The sequence below is a fragment of the Ranitomeya variabilis genome, chromosome 1, assembly GCF_051348905.1.
Source record: "Ranitomeya variabilis isolate aRanVar5 chromosome 1, aRanVar5.hap1, whole genome shotgun sequence".
In the NCBI taxonomy this organism is placed as follows: Eukaryota; Metazoa; Chordata; class Amphibia; order Anura; family Dendrobatidae; genus Ranitomeya; species Ranitomeya variabilis.
Window position 1 is genome coordinate 238802198 of NC_135232.1, and position 17513 is coordinate 238819710.

The 17513-nt window shown below is 44.0% G+C and overlaps 1 protein-coding gene across 3 annotated transcripts in view; it reads left to right on the forward strand.

The window, feature by feature from the left end:
• Positions 1 to 17513, forward strand: part of GLT1D1 (glycosyltransferase 1 domain containing 1) — a 189963-nt gene that overhangs the window by 63271 nt on the left and 109179 nt on the right. For all 3 annotated transcript variants that reach the window (XM_077293272.1, XM_077293273.1, XM_077293275.1), the window contains exons 5-6: positions 10001 to 10037; positions 13097 to 13153. In XM_077293272.1, coding sequence (XP_077149387.1) covers positions 10001 to 10037; positions 13097 to 13153 — 94 coding nt within the window. The remainder of the gene's footprint in view (positions 1 to 10000; positions 10038 to 13096; positions 13154 to 17513) is intronic.

The window sequence follows — 17513 nt, forward strand, 5'->3', positions numbered from 1 at the left end:
CTTTGTGCACTGCATGTCGCAATGCGTCGATGTGGAGAAAAACGCATCCTGCAAAGTTGTCTGCAGGATGCTTTTTTGTTCCCCATAGACTAACATTACCGACGCAGTGCCACACGTTGCAACCGTCGTGTTTTGGCGCACCGCCGCCACAAAAAAATGTTACATGTAACTTTTTTGTGTGTCGGGACCGCCATTTTCGACCGCACATGCGCGGCCGAAACTCCGCCCCCTCCTCCCCGTACCTTACAGTGAAGCAGCGGAAGCGTCTTAAGGGTACATTTCCACTGCCGAGAGACAAATCGGTCCGTAATCTGGACCGAAAAAACGGATGTAACGTATGCGATTGTCATGCAAGTGCAATGCGAGTGCAATGCGATTTTTAATCGTATCATCCGTATGACATCAGTATGACATCCGTATTGCTGTCCGATTTTTACGCACCAGTGTCCTTTGAAAAGCCGGCAAATCAGCGCCGTGTACAGTAAAATCACACTGACAGGTTAGAATAGAGTAGATATATGCACATAGAATGTGTCTATATACATATATATATATATGTCAGTGAGACACCTATATATGTATATTTATATTTAATGCAGCGCTAGATAGCATAAAAGCCGCTAATTCAATTGCCGGCTTTTGCTCTCTCCTTCACAAACCCGACATGATATGAGACATGGTTTACATACAGTAAACCATCTCATATCCTCTTTTTTTTTGCATATTCCACACTACTGTTAGTAGTGTGTATGTGCAAAATTTGGCCGCTGTAGCTGCTCAAATAAAGGGTTAAATGGCGGAAAAAATTGGCGTGGGCTCCCGCGCAATTTTCTCCGCCAGAATGGTAAAGCCAGTGACTGAGGGCAGATATTAATAGCCAGGAGAGGGTCCATGGTTATTGGCCCCCCCGTGGCTAAAAACATCTGCCCCCAGCCACCCCAGAAAAGGCACATCTGGAAGATGCGCCTATTCTGGCACTTGGCCACTCTCTTCCCACTCCCTGTAGCGGTGGGATATGGGGTAATGAAGGGTTAATGCCACCTTGCTATTGGAAGGTGACATTAAGCCAGATTAATAATGGAGAGGCGTCAATTATGACACCTATCCATTATTAATCCAATTGTTGGAAAGGGTTAAAAAACACACACACACATGATTTAAAAGTAGTTTAATGCAATAAACACAGCGGTTGTTGTAATAATTTATTGTTCTCTCAATCCATTAGGAACACCCTCGCTTTGAAAAATAATAAACGCACAAGATACATACCTTCTGGTGAACCGTCTCGTCCCACGAAGTAATCCATCTGAAGGGGTTAACTAATATTACAGGCAGGAGCCCTGCTAAATGCAGCGGTGCTCGTGCTTGTAATTCCCCGGCGAATGAATGAAATGTAGGTCATTGACCTACATTTCCTTCAGTCGCGGTGATGCGCCCCCTGGTGGATGTCCTCATATGACCTGGAGCGTGGGAAAAAGTTCCCAGGCTGCAGTTCATGAGAACATCCACCAGAGGGCGCCTCACCGCGACTGAATGTAAGTATAGATCCTGCTTTCCTTTCAGCACCCGGGGATTACAGGTACGAGCGAGTGGTTTATCGCAGCTCGTGCCTGTAATATTAGTTAACCCCTTCAGATGGATTACTTCGTGGGACGAGACGGTTCACCAGAAGGTATGTATCTTGTGCGTTTATTATTTTTCCAAGCGAGGGTGTTCCTGATGGATTGAGAGAACAATAAATTATTACAACAACCGCTGTGTTTATTTCATTAAACTACTTTTAAATCATGTGTGTGTGTGTTTTTTAACCCTTTCCAACAATTGGATTAATAATGGATAGGTGTCATAATTGACGCCTCTCCATTATTAATCTGGCTTAATGTCACCTTCCAATAGCAAGGTGGCATTAACCCTTCATTACCCCATATCCCACCGCTACAGGGAGTGGGAAGAGAGTGGCCAAGTGCCAGAATAGGCGCATCTTCCAGATGTGCCTTTTCTGGGGTGGCTGGGGGCAGATGTTTTTAGCCACGGGGGGGCCAATAACCATGGACCCTCTCCTGGCTATTAATATCTGCCCTCAGTCACTGGTTTACCATTCTGGCGGAGAAAATTGCGCGGGAGCCCACGCCAATTTTTTCCGCCATTTAACCCTTTATTTGAGCAGCTACAGCGGCCAAATTTTGCACATACACACTACTAACATTAGTAGTGTGGAATATGCAAAAAAAAAGAGGATATGAGATGGTTTACTGTATGTAAACCATGTCTCATATCATGTCGGGTTTGTGAAGGAGAGAGCAAAAGCCGGCAATTGAATTAGCGGCTTTTATGCTATCTAGCGCTGCATTAAATATAAATATACATATATAGGTGTCTCACTGACATATATATATATATGTATATAGACACATTCTATGTGCATATATCTACTCTATTCTAACCTGTCAGTGTGATTTTACTGTACACCGCGCTGAATTGCCGGCTTTTCAAAGGACACCGGTGCGTAAAAATCGGACAGAACTCGCATGGTGCGAGTGCTGTGCGATTTTTTTTCTCGCACCCATTGACTTGCATTGGCGAGTCTCGTCCGAGACTCGCAGCAAATCGCAGCAAGCTGCGATTTTTTTCTCAGTCCGATTTTGGCCGAGAAAAAAATCGCAAATGAAAAGACACCTATTGAATAACATTGGTCCGAGTGCAATCCGATTTTTTATCGGATTGCACTCGTCCGTTTTCCTCGCCAGTGGAAATGTACCCTTAGACTGCTTCCGCTGCCAACATCAGGCATTTTCTTCACAGTTTGCGTCGGTACATCGGGCCGACGCAGCGCGACGGCCCCGTACCGACGCTAGTGTGAAAGCAGCCTTAGATGTCAGCCGCCTGGTTGTGCAAGGAACGTTGACATGAATGGACTTGGGTGGCAAGTTTCTACATAGTCTCGTGGAAGGGAGCACAACTGTGCAAAGAAAAAAAGAATGGTAAAGTGAATACAGTGCTACACCAAGGTTGCATCCTCTTCATTTTCTGGGTTTGTGGTTTCAGAGGTTTTACTCCAGTAATACATAGGTTGAAAAAAGATCGAAGTCCATTTTGTCACTAAATTAACTACAACCCACAATGTTATGTGTAATCATAAAGTGATAATATGCGGTGACAGATTTAATTTAACTTCTGCCCCTTTTAAGATCAATATGAGACCCTGATTCTATCGCTGGGTCACTTACTGGCCTTCTTCCTGTAGTTTTGATATCTGCTGCTCCTTTGCAAATCCTCTCATTGATGAGCTCCTCGCTGTAGTCTTCAGTATTCATGAGCGCTTATTATTCCATCCCAACACTGATTGACTGCTTTCTGCCTACCATCTGCATAGGCAGAAAGCAGCCAATCACTGGTGTAGCTTATCATTGAGAAGACTAGCAGAGCTGCAGTAGATTAATCAATGATATTCCAAAACAACAGTAAAAAGCCCAGTAGCTGACACTAGGCCGGAGTTTGTTCCTTTTTCCCTATCTTATCCTGCCCTTATTGGAAGGCATAACCTGATGACAGATTTCCTTTTATAAGGAACCTGCCAAAAGTCCTTCTTTCATAACCACCCAAAACCATTCATATGACTGTGTAACCATCTAGCCCTTTCTGTGTAACCATCTGGCCATTTTCCGTTTTTTTTCCCTCCCTTTTTTGTTTTTTTCTTCACTCCTCTTTTTCCCAGAGCCATAACATTTTTATTTTTCTGTCAATGTGGCCGTGTGAGGGCTTGTTTTTTGCAGGATGAGTTATACTTTTGAATGACCCCATTGGTTTTCCAATGTAGTTTACTGGAAAACTGAGGGAAAAAAATTCCAAGTGCGGTGAAATTACAAATCAAGTGCAACTCAACAATTGATTTTTTTTTGTTTGTTTGTTTTTGTTTTATTTACCATGTTCACTATATGGTAAAACTAACCTGGCATTATATTCTCCAGATCAGTTAAGTATGCATATACCAAACGTGTATAGGTTTTGTTTTAATTTTTTTTAAGTTATATATATATAAAAAAAATAAAATCTGAAATTTGCATATAAAAATAAAGGTTGCTTTTGAGCCCGTCTCTCCGGACAGCACCACAGGAAGTAGTCCTTCCCTGACCAATGAAGGGACAGGTTCGCAGCTTGAGGATCCCTCCCACCTCCACCCTCCAGTGTTGTTCCCATCAGGGACAGATGCATGTGAAGAGCAGAAGAATCTTCCTGATCAGGGAGCAGGAGCTCCTGATTGCCGGACCCAGGTAGATGCGGGGGGGTCCTAGCATCTCTCTCCTTCCTCCTGCAGCAGGGACCGGAGGCGGACACCTTGCTGAACAAGAGGCTCCTAGTTCAATCCGCTTCCCCCTCAGGGGAGCTCTTGTTTCGCTCTCATCCATTTCATAGTCAGTTTACAGGGGAGCGACATGTAATTCTCTACCTGGCCTGCATTCCAGCATGAAAGCTTTGGGAAAAGGAGCGCCAAGAATCACCTGTTTAAATGGGAAAGCAACTCCTGACTATGCAGATGGAAGACGTTTAGGAGGTAAACTACAGTCCTGCTCATCGTTATTGGCACCCATTCATTTTTTTCATACTGTACAATATTTTCGGAAGTAAATGGAAATGTACCAAAGTTTATATCCTCAGGATTTTTAAATTAGTGGTCTAAAGTAATACAACAGTAAACCATTGAAATTGCAACATGTAAGTTGAAAAACAAAGAAGAAACAGAATAAACCGCACGTGCAGCCATAGAGGCCCCCGTAATTTAATACTTGGTTGCATACCCTTTCGCATTGATGACAACCTCCAAACGTTTCTTGTAGCTATCTATAAGCTTATCACACTGTTCAGCTGGTATTTTCTCCCACTCCTTTTTGCTTTTTGTTCAAGATCTTGAAAGTTTGCAGGCTAACCCCAAAGATTTTCAGTGGAATTGAGGACAGGACTTATTGCTGTCCATTTTAAAACAGTCCATTTTTTTCTTTTTTTAACCGTTCCTGGGTACTTTTGGATGTGTGCTTTGGGTCATTGTCTTGCTGGAGGACCCATGTTCTTCGACTCAAGCAAATTTTTCTTACACTGGGTAGGACATTTCGCTCTAGAATCTCTTGACAATTCTCTGATTTCATGATTCCAGTGATACAGTCAAGGCCTCCAGTACCAGACGCAGCAAAGCAACCCCACAGCATTATAGACCCTCTACTGTTGTGAATTCCGTTCTTGGGCTCCATCCTGTGGTCATGAATGGTATTTTTAGGAGTTCTGCTCTTGGGCTCCCTCTGGTGGTTTCAAGTGGAACTGAGCAGCTGCTTTCACTAATCGGTGCCCTGGCCTTGTTATTTAACTGGGCTTTAGGCTGTAGTTGATGCCAGCTGTCAATGTTCCTTCCTGTGGATTCAGTCCTTTCCTGGAAGTTCTCTGTTGGCCAGTCCATTTCAGCTTAAGATAAGTTCTGCTAGTTTTCGGGTGTTTCCCTGCCTATGACCTTTTGTTCAGTTTAAGTTATGTCTCTTTTGTCCAGCTTGTCATCATGAAATATTCTGGCTAGTTGGAAGCTCTGGGGTTGCAGATTTGCCCCTCCACACCGTGAGTCGGTGTGGAGGTTATTTTTGTAAACTCTGCGTGGACATTTAGTTTTTATACTGACCGCACAGTAGCCTTTTCTTTCTCTGTCTATTTAGATAATAGTGGCCTCCTTTGCTAAAATCTAGTTTCATTTCTGAGTTTGTCATTTCCCTCTTCACTCACCGTCAATATTTGTGGGGGGCTATCTTTCCTTTGGGGGTTTCTCTGAGGCGAGATAGTTTTCCGTTTCCATCTTCAGGGGTAGCTAGTTCTTAGGCTGTGAAGAGGCGTCTAGGCAGAGATAGGAACGCTCCACGGCTATTTCTAGTGTTGGTGTTAGGAGTAGGGATTGCGGTCAGTAAAGTTACCACCTCCTCAGAGCTAGTACATTATTTGTTTTACCCACTAGGTCATTTCAGTGCTGCTCCGTAATCACTAGGTCATATAGGTGATTACTGTCTGTAGAGCTGCCACCTCCTCTGAGCTTGTCCATGATTGGTTTTACCCACCAGGTCATCTCAGTACCACTCCGTAACCACCAGGTCATAACACTCTACCATGCTTAACTGTTGGTAGGCTGTTCGTTTACTTGTAAACAAACTGTTGCTTTGGATTACTGAAAAGCTCTATTTTTGTTTCATCTATTCACAGAACATTTTCCCAGAAGGATTGTGGTTTCTCAAGGTATTTTTTGGCAAAGATCAGTTGTTCCTTTTTATTTCTTTTCTTCAGCAATGGTTTCTTCCTTGGCCTTCATCCGTAAAGCTCTGCTCGATTTTAGTGTGCGGCGTATTCTTCTTGTTGAGACCATGACCCCAGGTTGTTCCAGATTGGCCTTCAGGTCTTTGGATGTTTGACGTGGTGTTTTTCCCACCATTCACACCAACCTTTGAAGACCTCTCTTTTCAATTTTCCTCTTTCCCCCACGTCCATTGAGGTTCTTGATGAATCCATGCTTGGCAAACTTCTTAATAACATTGCTTACTGTTGAAACTGGGATACACAGGTCTTTGGAGATGGCCTTTATAAGATAGCGCTTACTGCATGTGTTGGAGGGACAGTCGCTTAGCAACTGGATTCAGTCACACAGGCACGATCCATTAAACAGTCCATGCGGTTTATTTACCCATCATAAACCGCCATGTTACACATATAGTTCATAGTACACGGCTTCTTCCTTCATTTGACAGGCACTACACCTGCCATTCCTCCTCTGACTAGTTAATGACTCTACTCGCATAGCATTATACGACATTAGGTTGCAGTCTCTAAACACGCTGGACCTCACTTCGTCCAGTTACCATGGGAGACCACACAGTTCATTAACTTCCATGGAACATCATAGGCACTAACAGTCTCTTCCACTGGCAGATACTCGTCTGCCCATAACCCCCTTTAGCTGGAGTTACCTTACTTGAGCTCCTGCTCCAAACACTGACTCCTCGTCAGTCCTCTCTCCCGGGGAAACTACCTAACTGGGATCAACGTCCTGGACCATGCCTTGCTCACCAGGCTACCCGACCGTTCCAGATCCACAGAAGGACGGTACCTTCCCCAACACAGTAGCCATCACAGGCTCTGCAGGACCATGGCCTCACCCCGTGCTCTTCAGGAAACCAGTCCTACTCCCAGGATATTCCAACACAGAGGCCATCCAGGTCCACGGCCTCTCCGAATGCTATTCAGGACATCTGTCCTACTCCCAGGACCGCCCAACACACAGGCCTTCAGGTACGCAGCCTTTCCGTGTGCTATTCAGGGATCCAGTCCACACACAGGACCTCCCAACACCCAGGCCTTCAGATCCATGGCCTCTCCATGTGCTTTTCGGGAATCCAGTTCTATTCCCAGGACATTCCAACACACAGGCCATCCAGGACCTTACACACCGACCATTCAGGTCCATACACTCTGACCATGTGATCAGACCTCAGTCACATTATATCACAGTAGCCACTCCCATAGGTGGGAGAAGCATGTGGTTAGTCAGACCCGCCCAGCTCTCCGACTAACTCTGTAAGCCTCCCTTTACAACTACACAAACACTTGTGGGACTACAAGTCCCAGAACAATATTACTGGCTTACAGCGCAGAGAATCTATGCGCCACATACCAGCCATTCACAATGATGCTGGTCACTGTCTCACTATCACAATTACGCCTGCGACTGCCATGCACTCCCATGGCCTCAATGTGCCTCTGTGTGTACTCTGAGGAGAACACACAGCGCCCCCTAGCTGTAAAAGGGGTCACTGCATTACACCTTATACTCTTTGGAAGTTTAGTGTTTGCTAATAATAGCAGTTCTGATGTCCTCGGACAACTCCTTTGTCTTCACCATTATGACAAAGGAGCAGGACGTGCCATGTGGCTTTTTAAAACAAAAAGTCATCATTCATTGGCTAATTCATGTCACGTGGGCACCGACAATCACAGGTAATTTTCATTTGTGATTTACCACAGGCGAGTCAAAATGTGTTTCCTAATTTAATAGTCCCCTTAGGAGACCTGCAGCTGCAATTGTCCAATCCCCTGTGCTATAAAGAGTGCTTCAGCACTGATGCGTATAGAGAAAATCGCAATTGCTATTTTGTGGCCGGCGTTCATAGAAGGGTCCCCCCATTATCAGCAGACCCCTGGCTGCCATGACAACCCATCGGCGCCCTGTGATCAAGTGATGGGTGCCAATGAGTGGGATTAATTACTTGCTTATGGACGGCGAGTGTTAAATCTCGCCATCAATTATTGACAGCTTAATTTAACAGATTAACCACTGCAGGCAGAGTTCCACTCCATCTGCTGCTGTTAAAGGCACATGATGGCTGATTAAATCAGTCATCATGTGCTGGGAATGATTCAAGCTCACATGGCAAGGACATGACATATGATGTACTGTAAATATACGGCAGATATCCTGAAAGGGGTTAAAAGATAAGCAATTTGATCCCTTTATTGCACCAAAGCACTGCTCCAGCAGCTAGAAATCCTATTTTGAAGTTGTCTCTAAGTACTTTGGGGCGAGACAATCCTACCTAGCCACACCCTCCCTTTTCTGATTGACAGGTCATTTACTGGCCCATGGCCGTTGACATGTTGTTAGCCTGGGGAGGGCGCTACTAGGTAGGGAACAGTGTGAGCCTGAGAAGCTAGCAGTTCGTCATGCACTAATGCTCTTCCAGACACGACTAATTGATTAGGTCGGGGAGAGAGGAGATGATAAAGCTTCTGACAGAATCTCATAGCAATATGGGACAAAATACTTAGAGTGTGTGCACACAACATCTTTTTCAGGCGGAAAATGCTCAAAAGCATGTACATATGCATCAATATGTATAAAATGCTTGCTGTGTACATGTTCAGGCTTGTATTTGTCTTTTTAACCTATCTAGGTTCATAAAAATGCCAAGCAGTTAAAGGAAGCGCCACGTCCATTCTCTGATGCGTTCCACTTGGAAGGCGCTCTGTACTATACAATACAAGTCAATGGGAAAGCTCAAAAGATGACCGGTTGGCTGTAGGAGCGTCTTGGTTAAAAAACAGTACAGTGCTTTCTTTATTAATTTAATGGAGTTAAAGAAAAAAAAAAAAAAAAGACATTGACAAACTCATGGGAAAACTCTCCAAAAAAATTGCCAGTGGCTAAAACTGTCCAAAAAATAAGGAAATGACCAAAAAGGCACAAATGACGCTTCAGGTAAAAACGACCGATGTTCTTGAAGCTTCTTCTGCTTGAAATACTGTGCGGTTTCCCCTGAGTTTCGATGTGGTGTGCACAGAGCCTTAGATTGTAGACATACTGGTATTTTAGAGCCAGAGACACATTTCTGATCTTTGAGAAGTTGCCGTTCCTGGGATTACTTGCGCTTTTGCCAGATTTTCTGCCTTTTCTTCAATAAGACCACAGAATGCCATGGAGAATTACATCCTGTCGGTATTTCGGCCTGACATTCATTGAAGGTCTTGCATTGCTCACGGTAATAGTCCTTCTCCGAGCATCCAAACACACAAGGAGCGCGGAGGATACATGGAGGTGGTGCAGGAGAAGACCTAGCGCGGTTACAAGGTCGCACAGTCCTTTTTATTTACAGGGAAATAAGTCTGAAAAACTTGTTTGTTTTTCACCAAAGTTCTGCTTATGGTCGACGCAAGATCCTTTCTCTGTCCTCGATTTACGGGAACCAGTCTGTTTTACTGCTCTTTGTGATACTTTTTGCTAAATGACAATTTATTCCTTCTGAAAGTGAACCGTGAGGATTTTCCGGCCAGCCGTGTGGCCGTCTGCAGCACATCAATCCTCCAGATCCCGACGCCTCCCGGTAGCCTTGCTGGGAATGGAGGGAGAAAGTGTGGCGCTTGCTGATGTATGAATTATGTTCTGTTTTCCAGTAGTAAAGGGCTTCTTTCCGTTTTCATTATTTCCTAGCCCCAAGCAATATCGAAAATCCGCATCCAACCTCAAGGTAAGATTTTACAGTGATATTAAAAGCTGGATGTTTTAAGGGGTTGACAATGACAATGGCATCTGTTTTAATAACTTCCAAAGAGAACTCTCACACTTGCTTCCTATTGGGCAGCGCACAGCACTAATACCCTTGTAGGTTATCGAAATTAGATTATTTTTTTTTTTTTTTTTTTTTTACGATGCTTCTGTTATTGAAATGTACATGAATCCTTCTGCCTTTCTGGTTCTTCAAAGCAAGAAGCGATGTTTCGGGGCTAGAACATCACAAATGTAATCATCGGTAATAGACAGGGGAAATAGGACGGGAGAAAAGTCCCCGTAGGCCCCGGTGTCTAGACAAATAAAAGTAAGCATGTTATTAGAGGCGCTGCGGAATGGCATTTATCATTGCTCTATATTATTTATAACTACAAAAATGCGCACCCCGTGTGTGCTGAACATGTGGCCCATAATTCACGGAAGGTCCCCGCATTGTCTGTGCTGCCGGATGGTCATTTTTGCCTTTTGCTTGCCTCTTTCTGGGGGGGAGTGCATGTGGTATGGTGATGTGCGCTTATTTTTTTCAATGTGGGGATAAAAATCATTTTTTTTAATGGGGTATCATTAAAAATGCTGCATTGTTTTGGATTTACAATCTGTTTCCCACTATATTCAACTTTGTGTTCTGTGGTCATACATCCGCTGAGAGCAGCTCCGAGAAGGACAGATGAGAAGTTACAAACCCTCCGTTAGGGCGCAATCATTCCGGCATATAACACTGAGGATGATCGCATTGCAATGCTCGGACTGGCCGGCGGCTCTTCTGTGACTCCATGTATTTCTGTAGTGCTGTCACGCCCAGGTCAGGAACGCCGCTGGCCAGTCCGAGCATTGCAATGCGATCATCATCCGTGTTGGCCCATCACAGCGCGCTGACTGACAGATTACACAGTGCAGCATTACACAGTGCATCATAGAGACTGTAGGAGGGAAACCGTGCAAAAGGTGTAATGAAATCATTTTTATCGCCAATCTGTCATCCACTGTATTGTGGATTTTGTACCCAGGAGATCAGGTCTTTGTGTGTGAAGCATATCCATTTCATGTGAACAGTCTTATTATATTTATCAGTTGTTCATGAGTTAGGATGGAGAATGAATATTCGATGCCCACGTGATGTACATTTGTCATGTTCAGTCTGGACGTGCGGAGCTAGTTCCATGCCAGCAGCGATCACAGTTAATAATAATTTATAATAATAATAATTGTATTTATATAGCGCCCACATATTCCGCAGCGCTTTATCACAGTTGGCTTTAACCTCTGCAGTTTAACCCCTCTGATACTGTGGCCAATAGAAGCCCCATCATCTAAGTGATAATGAGGTGCCAATAGTGTTCTCATGGCAACCATACTAGAGCAGCTTAGGCTACTTTCACACTAGTGTTAACTGCATTCCGTCACAATGCGTCGTTTTGCCGAAAAAACGCATCCTGCAAAAGTGTTTGCAGGATGCGTTTTTTCGCCATTGATTAACATTAAGCGACGCATTGTGACGGATTGCCACACGTCGCACCTGTCGTGCGACGGATGCGTCGTGCAGTGGCGGACCGTTGGGAGCAAAAAACGCTACATGTAACGTTTTTTGCTCACGACGGTCCGCTTTTTCCGACCGCGCATGCGCGGCCGGAACTCCGCCCCCACCTCCCCGCGCTTCCCCGCACCTCACAATGGGGCAGCGGATGCGCTGGAAAAATGCATCCGCTGCCCCCGTTGTGCAGCGGAGACAACGCTAGCGTCGGGAACCTCGGCCCGACGCGCCGCGATGGGCCGAGCCCGACGCTAGTGTGAAAGTAGCCTTAAAGGGAATCTGTCACTAGGTTTTTTTCCATTTAATGTAAGACCAGCATATTGTAGGGGCAGAGACCCCGATTCCAGTGATGTATCACTTACTGTGCTGCTTGCTGTAGTGTTGGTAAAATCACTGTTTTATCAGCAGGAGATTATCACTAGAGGACGAGTAAACCTGCAGTCAGGAAGTCATGCATATTGAGCTCTGTATAACCCTGACCCCACTGCTGAGTGGCAGCTTTCTGTGTATAGCGTGCATGGGCAGAGAGCTGCCTAACAGGGGTGTGGGCGAGGTATAGAGCGCTAAACACTATGACAGCAGCGAGATCTACAACAGGGATTTTATGAAAATGATAGCTAGCAGCCCAGTAAGTGACACATCACTGGGATCAGGGTCTCTGTCTCTACATAATACTGCTCGCAGATTCCCCTTGCAGAAATGAAAAGCTCATGGATTTCTTGGGTAGATCCGTAGATGGGTTTGTGTCTGTCAAATTTTCTCTCCCTCTTGTCTCTATTTTATTATAAAAAATATGGAGATAATTGTTCCAAAAATGACTTTGACTGATCTACATGCAGGTATTGTTTGTTTTTTCCTACATATTCTTTCTGGCTTCTTTGTGTGTTTTTTGTAAACATTGTAATTTATTATTTTGTATCGTTAAAGGGGTTGTCCACTACCGAAACAACCCTTTCTGAATATCGATTTCCCCCCAGGTAAAATAATAACACTGTATATTCTCCTTCGGTGCGGACGCCGTCCCTGCAGTGTCCGCACTAACTCTCCTTAGGATCGTGTGACATTATCTCACATGAGCCCTGCAGCCAATCAGCACTGGCTTCACTCTCCCCACCTTCTGACAAATTAAGACTTCCAGAGGAAGGGTTAAAGCGACAGCAGCTCTCACGAAGACAGTGCTGATTGGCTGCAGGGTTCACGTGACATAATAGTGTCACGTAATCCCCGGGAGAGCCAGAGCCGGCACCACTGGAATGGTACCAGCACCAGAGGTTAGTATGAGTGGTGTTATTTTACTGGGGGGAAACAGGATTCAAAAGTTGTTGTCCAAATAGTGGACAACCCCTTTAATTGATTGAAAATAGTTTGCCCATTGCAGGTTTATCTGCAGGATAAGTTTTTCTCATACATGGGTCAATGACGGCACATCAGTATTCTACCAAAGCAATGTTACTGGCTTACTAATCTTTTTTTCTGTTTCATTGTAGGTATTCGAACCACACCAAATGTAGCTTTTGATTTTGAAGCTTTCCTTCACAATACAGGTAAATAATAGCAAACATGTCCGAAAAGCATACAACCTCTGGGTAGAGAAGGATTGGGCAGTGGGATTTTAGCATGCCCAATCCCAATCCTAGGAGATCTTGTCTAGTATTGGCTTATTAGCCCTACTTCTCTCTGACACACACATCCTTGCAATCATAAAAATTGGTTGACACTTGGATGTTCTGTGTGCAATATACAGCTCTGGCAAAAGTGAAGAGACCACCACATGAAAACCCTGTCATGGGCAGCCCAATCTCCAGACCTGAACCCCATGGAAAACCTCTGGAATGTAATCAAGAGGATGATGGATAGCCACAAGCCATCAAACAAAGATCTGCTTACATTTCTACACCAGAAGCAGTGCGAAAGACTGGTGGAAAGCATGCCAAGACGCATGAAAGCTGTGATTAAAAATCATGGCTATTCCACAAAATATTGATTTCTGAACTCTTCCTGAGTTAAAACATTAGTATTGTTGCTTCTAAATGATTATGAACTTGTTTTCTTTGCATTATTTGAGGTCTGAAAGCTTTTTTATTTTTATTTTTTTATTTTAATTTTGACCATTTCTCCTTTACAGAAAAAAAAATACAAAATGTATTGCTTCGAAATTCGGAGACATGTTGTCAGAAGTTTATAGAATAAAAACAATTTACATTTTACTCAAAAATTTACCTATAAAGAGAAAAATCAGACAAACTGAACATTTTGCAGTGGTCTCTTAATATTTGCCAGAGCTGCATATACTTACTGTATATACGGTAATAGTTTCTTTTTTTTATTATAACGCAGCCATAGATTTGAATGGATAAAGCTCCTCCGATATGCTGTGTTTCCCCAATTCCCACTGCCAGCAATCTGAACTGCACTATTGAATAACAAGGGCTATGTTCTATCTGCTAAATAATGGCACAGCACACCTCCTATTTATACACTTGTCATGGTGAGCCGTAAGAGTGATGCCAGCATTGTTTGGTGTGTGTGGTTTTTTTTTTTTTGTTTTGTTTTTTATTTTTTTTGCAACAATACCTTTGGTGCATTAGCTCTCTTTTCTATTACCGTAAGAGTGAAGATGAAGTATAAATACGAATATGGAAAATTTGAAATGTGAAAAAATACATTTAATATTGTTACCCAATATTGCTCAAATTCCATATTATTGGATTGTTTGGGGGATTGTTGTATGTCCATTTTCTATTATGATATGGACTTTTCCCCAGCTTCTCCGCCTTTTTAAATCTTCTTAGTGTGAAACAATTACTTTATTATATACGAAGTGCAAAAAGACAACTATTTGCCTTTTTCTTTGAAATAATTATTATTTGGGGGGGCTTGTTGATGCCAGGTACATGTTTTCCCTTTTCTGATTCATCAAAATCAGCATTTTTCACCCTGGTCTTGATGAGGGGCGGGGTGGAATAAGAGGCTCCTGGTTCATTAAAGGCACAATCCTCTTGGTGAATCAGGTGACTTTTTATTTATTTCTTTTTTTTTTTTCCATATGGTAATTTTTATTTTGCAAAGAGCCAACATGGGCATAAAATAGGTAAAAGAGTAACGCTCAATTTCTCAATCCTCTGCTGCTTTTGTGCTGATGCTTCCTTGGTTATCAGGTGACTTTTGAAAGCTTTTTACAACAGAATTCCGGTGAAAAATTCTGATTAAATCCGGCCCAATGGTTTCTGACATATACCACAATACTGTTGTGTAACATTATAAAGAGCATGCTATTACATGGTGGCACAAAAATGAAAATTCGCCCGGTCATAAAAGGATTCAAAAAGCTATACAATATTTTGGGAAAACATAACAGAGGACAGGATTAGTGGTAAATGAGGCCTGACTAATTTTCGGTCCCCTCTTGGGTATTTAAAGCTGAGTTAGAAGAGTCAGCAGTGCGGAGATAAGAAAGCCTTCCTTCAGATGTGGAGAACGGACTATTAGGGAAATTCTCACACCGTACAAAGACCTTTTTGTCTTCAGATTAATCCTCTACACTTCATGTGTGCCAAAACACCAGCTCTCTGGGGTGAATAAAGATGTAAAGACCGCGGGATTTTGTTTCTCTCGGTCTGTCCCGCGCTTATTCCTACTGTGTATAACAAATGAACCAGCTCCAGAAAATGGTCTCCTCACATCTGTAAGTACACGGCATTATTCAGCCCCACTTTAATACAGAGCGGCGCCAGGCTATGACACACAGAATAAATCACTGCCTATGATATTCCAGCTTTAGTTATTTGTGAATTGAAAGAAGCACTCGGACAGAACATATCATCCCCGTGGCTAGCTAGGATGAACTTTTTCTTTCCTGTAACTGATCCAAGTTCTATGTCCTCATAAAGAGACACATTTGGATAAATAGCTCCTTGGCGTCTGTCGTCTCCGCTGTTGAAGAAGCTTTATATGAGAAGAAAAGAGGCTAGGCGCATTACATGTGTACTGTCTGGGGAAAGTGCTGCCGAAAGAACTCTCGGCTTTGTATTCCGTACTGTTTGTGAAATAATGTTGATAAGGTTGTGCCGACGTCCCTTGCAGATCCCAGCAGCCTTGACGGTTATAATGGCGCTGCATGGAATACAACTTAATTTGGCTTGTTACGATATAATCAGATTTATTTTTGGAATAGACATTGCAGTTTTAGACAACTTGATCTCATATGATAGATTCTGTGATAATTGGGCAATCTGGAAACACTTTTAGGCTGTGTGCACATATAGCAGATTTTTCGCTGTTTTTTCGCTATAAAAACGCTATAAAACCTCGAAAAAAACGCTCACATTAAGCATCCTATTTAATAGAATGCAATCCGCATTTTTTGTGCACATGCTGCATTTTTTTCCTGAGCGGAATCGCATTCCAGAAGAAAACACAGCATGTTCATTAAATTTGCGGAATCGCGGGGATTCCGCACACCTAGGAATGCATTGATCTGCTTACTTCCCGCATGGGGCTATGCCCACCATGCGGAATGTAAGCAGATCATGTGCGGTTGGTACCCAGGGTGGAGGAGAGGAGACTCTCCTCCACGGACTGGGCACCATATAATTGTACAAAAAAAATAATAATTAAAATTAAAAATCGTGAAATACTTACCCTCTGATGGCCCCGGAGTCCTCCCGCCTCTCAGCGGTGCACGTGGCCGCTTCTGTTCCTATAGATGGTGTGTGTGAAGGACCTGCGATGACGTCGCGGTCACGTGACCGCGACGTCATCGAAGGTCCTGCACACACACCATCTATAGGAACGGAAGCCGCTGAGGAGATCGGCTGTTTGCGGAAGGTGAGCATAACCATTTTTTATAGGGCACCTGTCACCCCGTTTTTTGAAGATGAGCTAAAAATAGCGTTAAATAGGGGCAGAGCTGGGCGTTACATTAGTGTCTTTGTGTGCCTTTATAACCTACCTAAGCTGCCGAAATACCTTTGTAAAGTCGCCGTTTTCTGCTGTCACTCACGCTGGTCTGGTCATATGGGTGTGGTGACAGCGCTGTTTCTCCCCCAGAAACCTGCTCATCATTACGTTGGTGGCGTAGTGGTGTGCGCATGTCCAAAGCGAAGATCCACTGCCCAGGAGATTCAAAACAGCGCGGTCTTCGCTATTCGCAGTTTACCGGTGGGCGCGGCCATCTTTCCTGTGGCCGCGCGTGCGCAGATGGAGCGCTCTGCTGCCCGGGGTTTAGGAAAATGGCCGCCGCGATCTCCATCTGCGCACGCGCGGAATCCCGCGGCCATTTTCCTGAAGGCCCGGGCAGCAGAGCGCTCCATCTGCGCACGCGCGGCCACAGGAAAGATGGCCGCGCCCACCGGTAAACGGCGAATAGCGAAGACCGCGCTGTTTTGAATCTCCTGGGCAGTGGATCTTCGCTTTGGACATGCGCACACCACTACGCCACCAACGTAATGATGAGCAGGATTCTGGGGGAGAAACAGCGCTGTCACCACACCCATAGGACCAGACCAGCGTGAGTGACAGCAGAAAACGGCGACTTTACAAAGGTATTTCGGCAGCTTAGGTAGGTTATAAAGGCACACAAAGACACTAATGTAACGCCCAGCTCTGCTCCTATTTAACGGTATTTTTAGCTCATCTTCAAAAAACAGGGTGACAGGTGCCCTTTAAATTTTTTTTATTATTTTTAACATTCTATCTTTTACTATTGATGCTGCATAGGCTGCATCAATAGTAAAAAGTTGGTCACACTTGTCAAACACTATGTTTGACAAGTGTGACCAACCTGTCAATCAGTTTTCCAAGCGATGCTACAGATCGCTTGGAAAACGCTAGCATTCTGCAAGCTAATTATGCTTGCAAAACGCTAGTTTTCTGCGGGAATACGCATGCCAATTCCGCATGCGA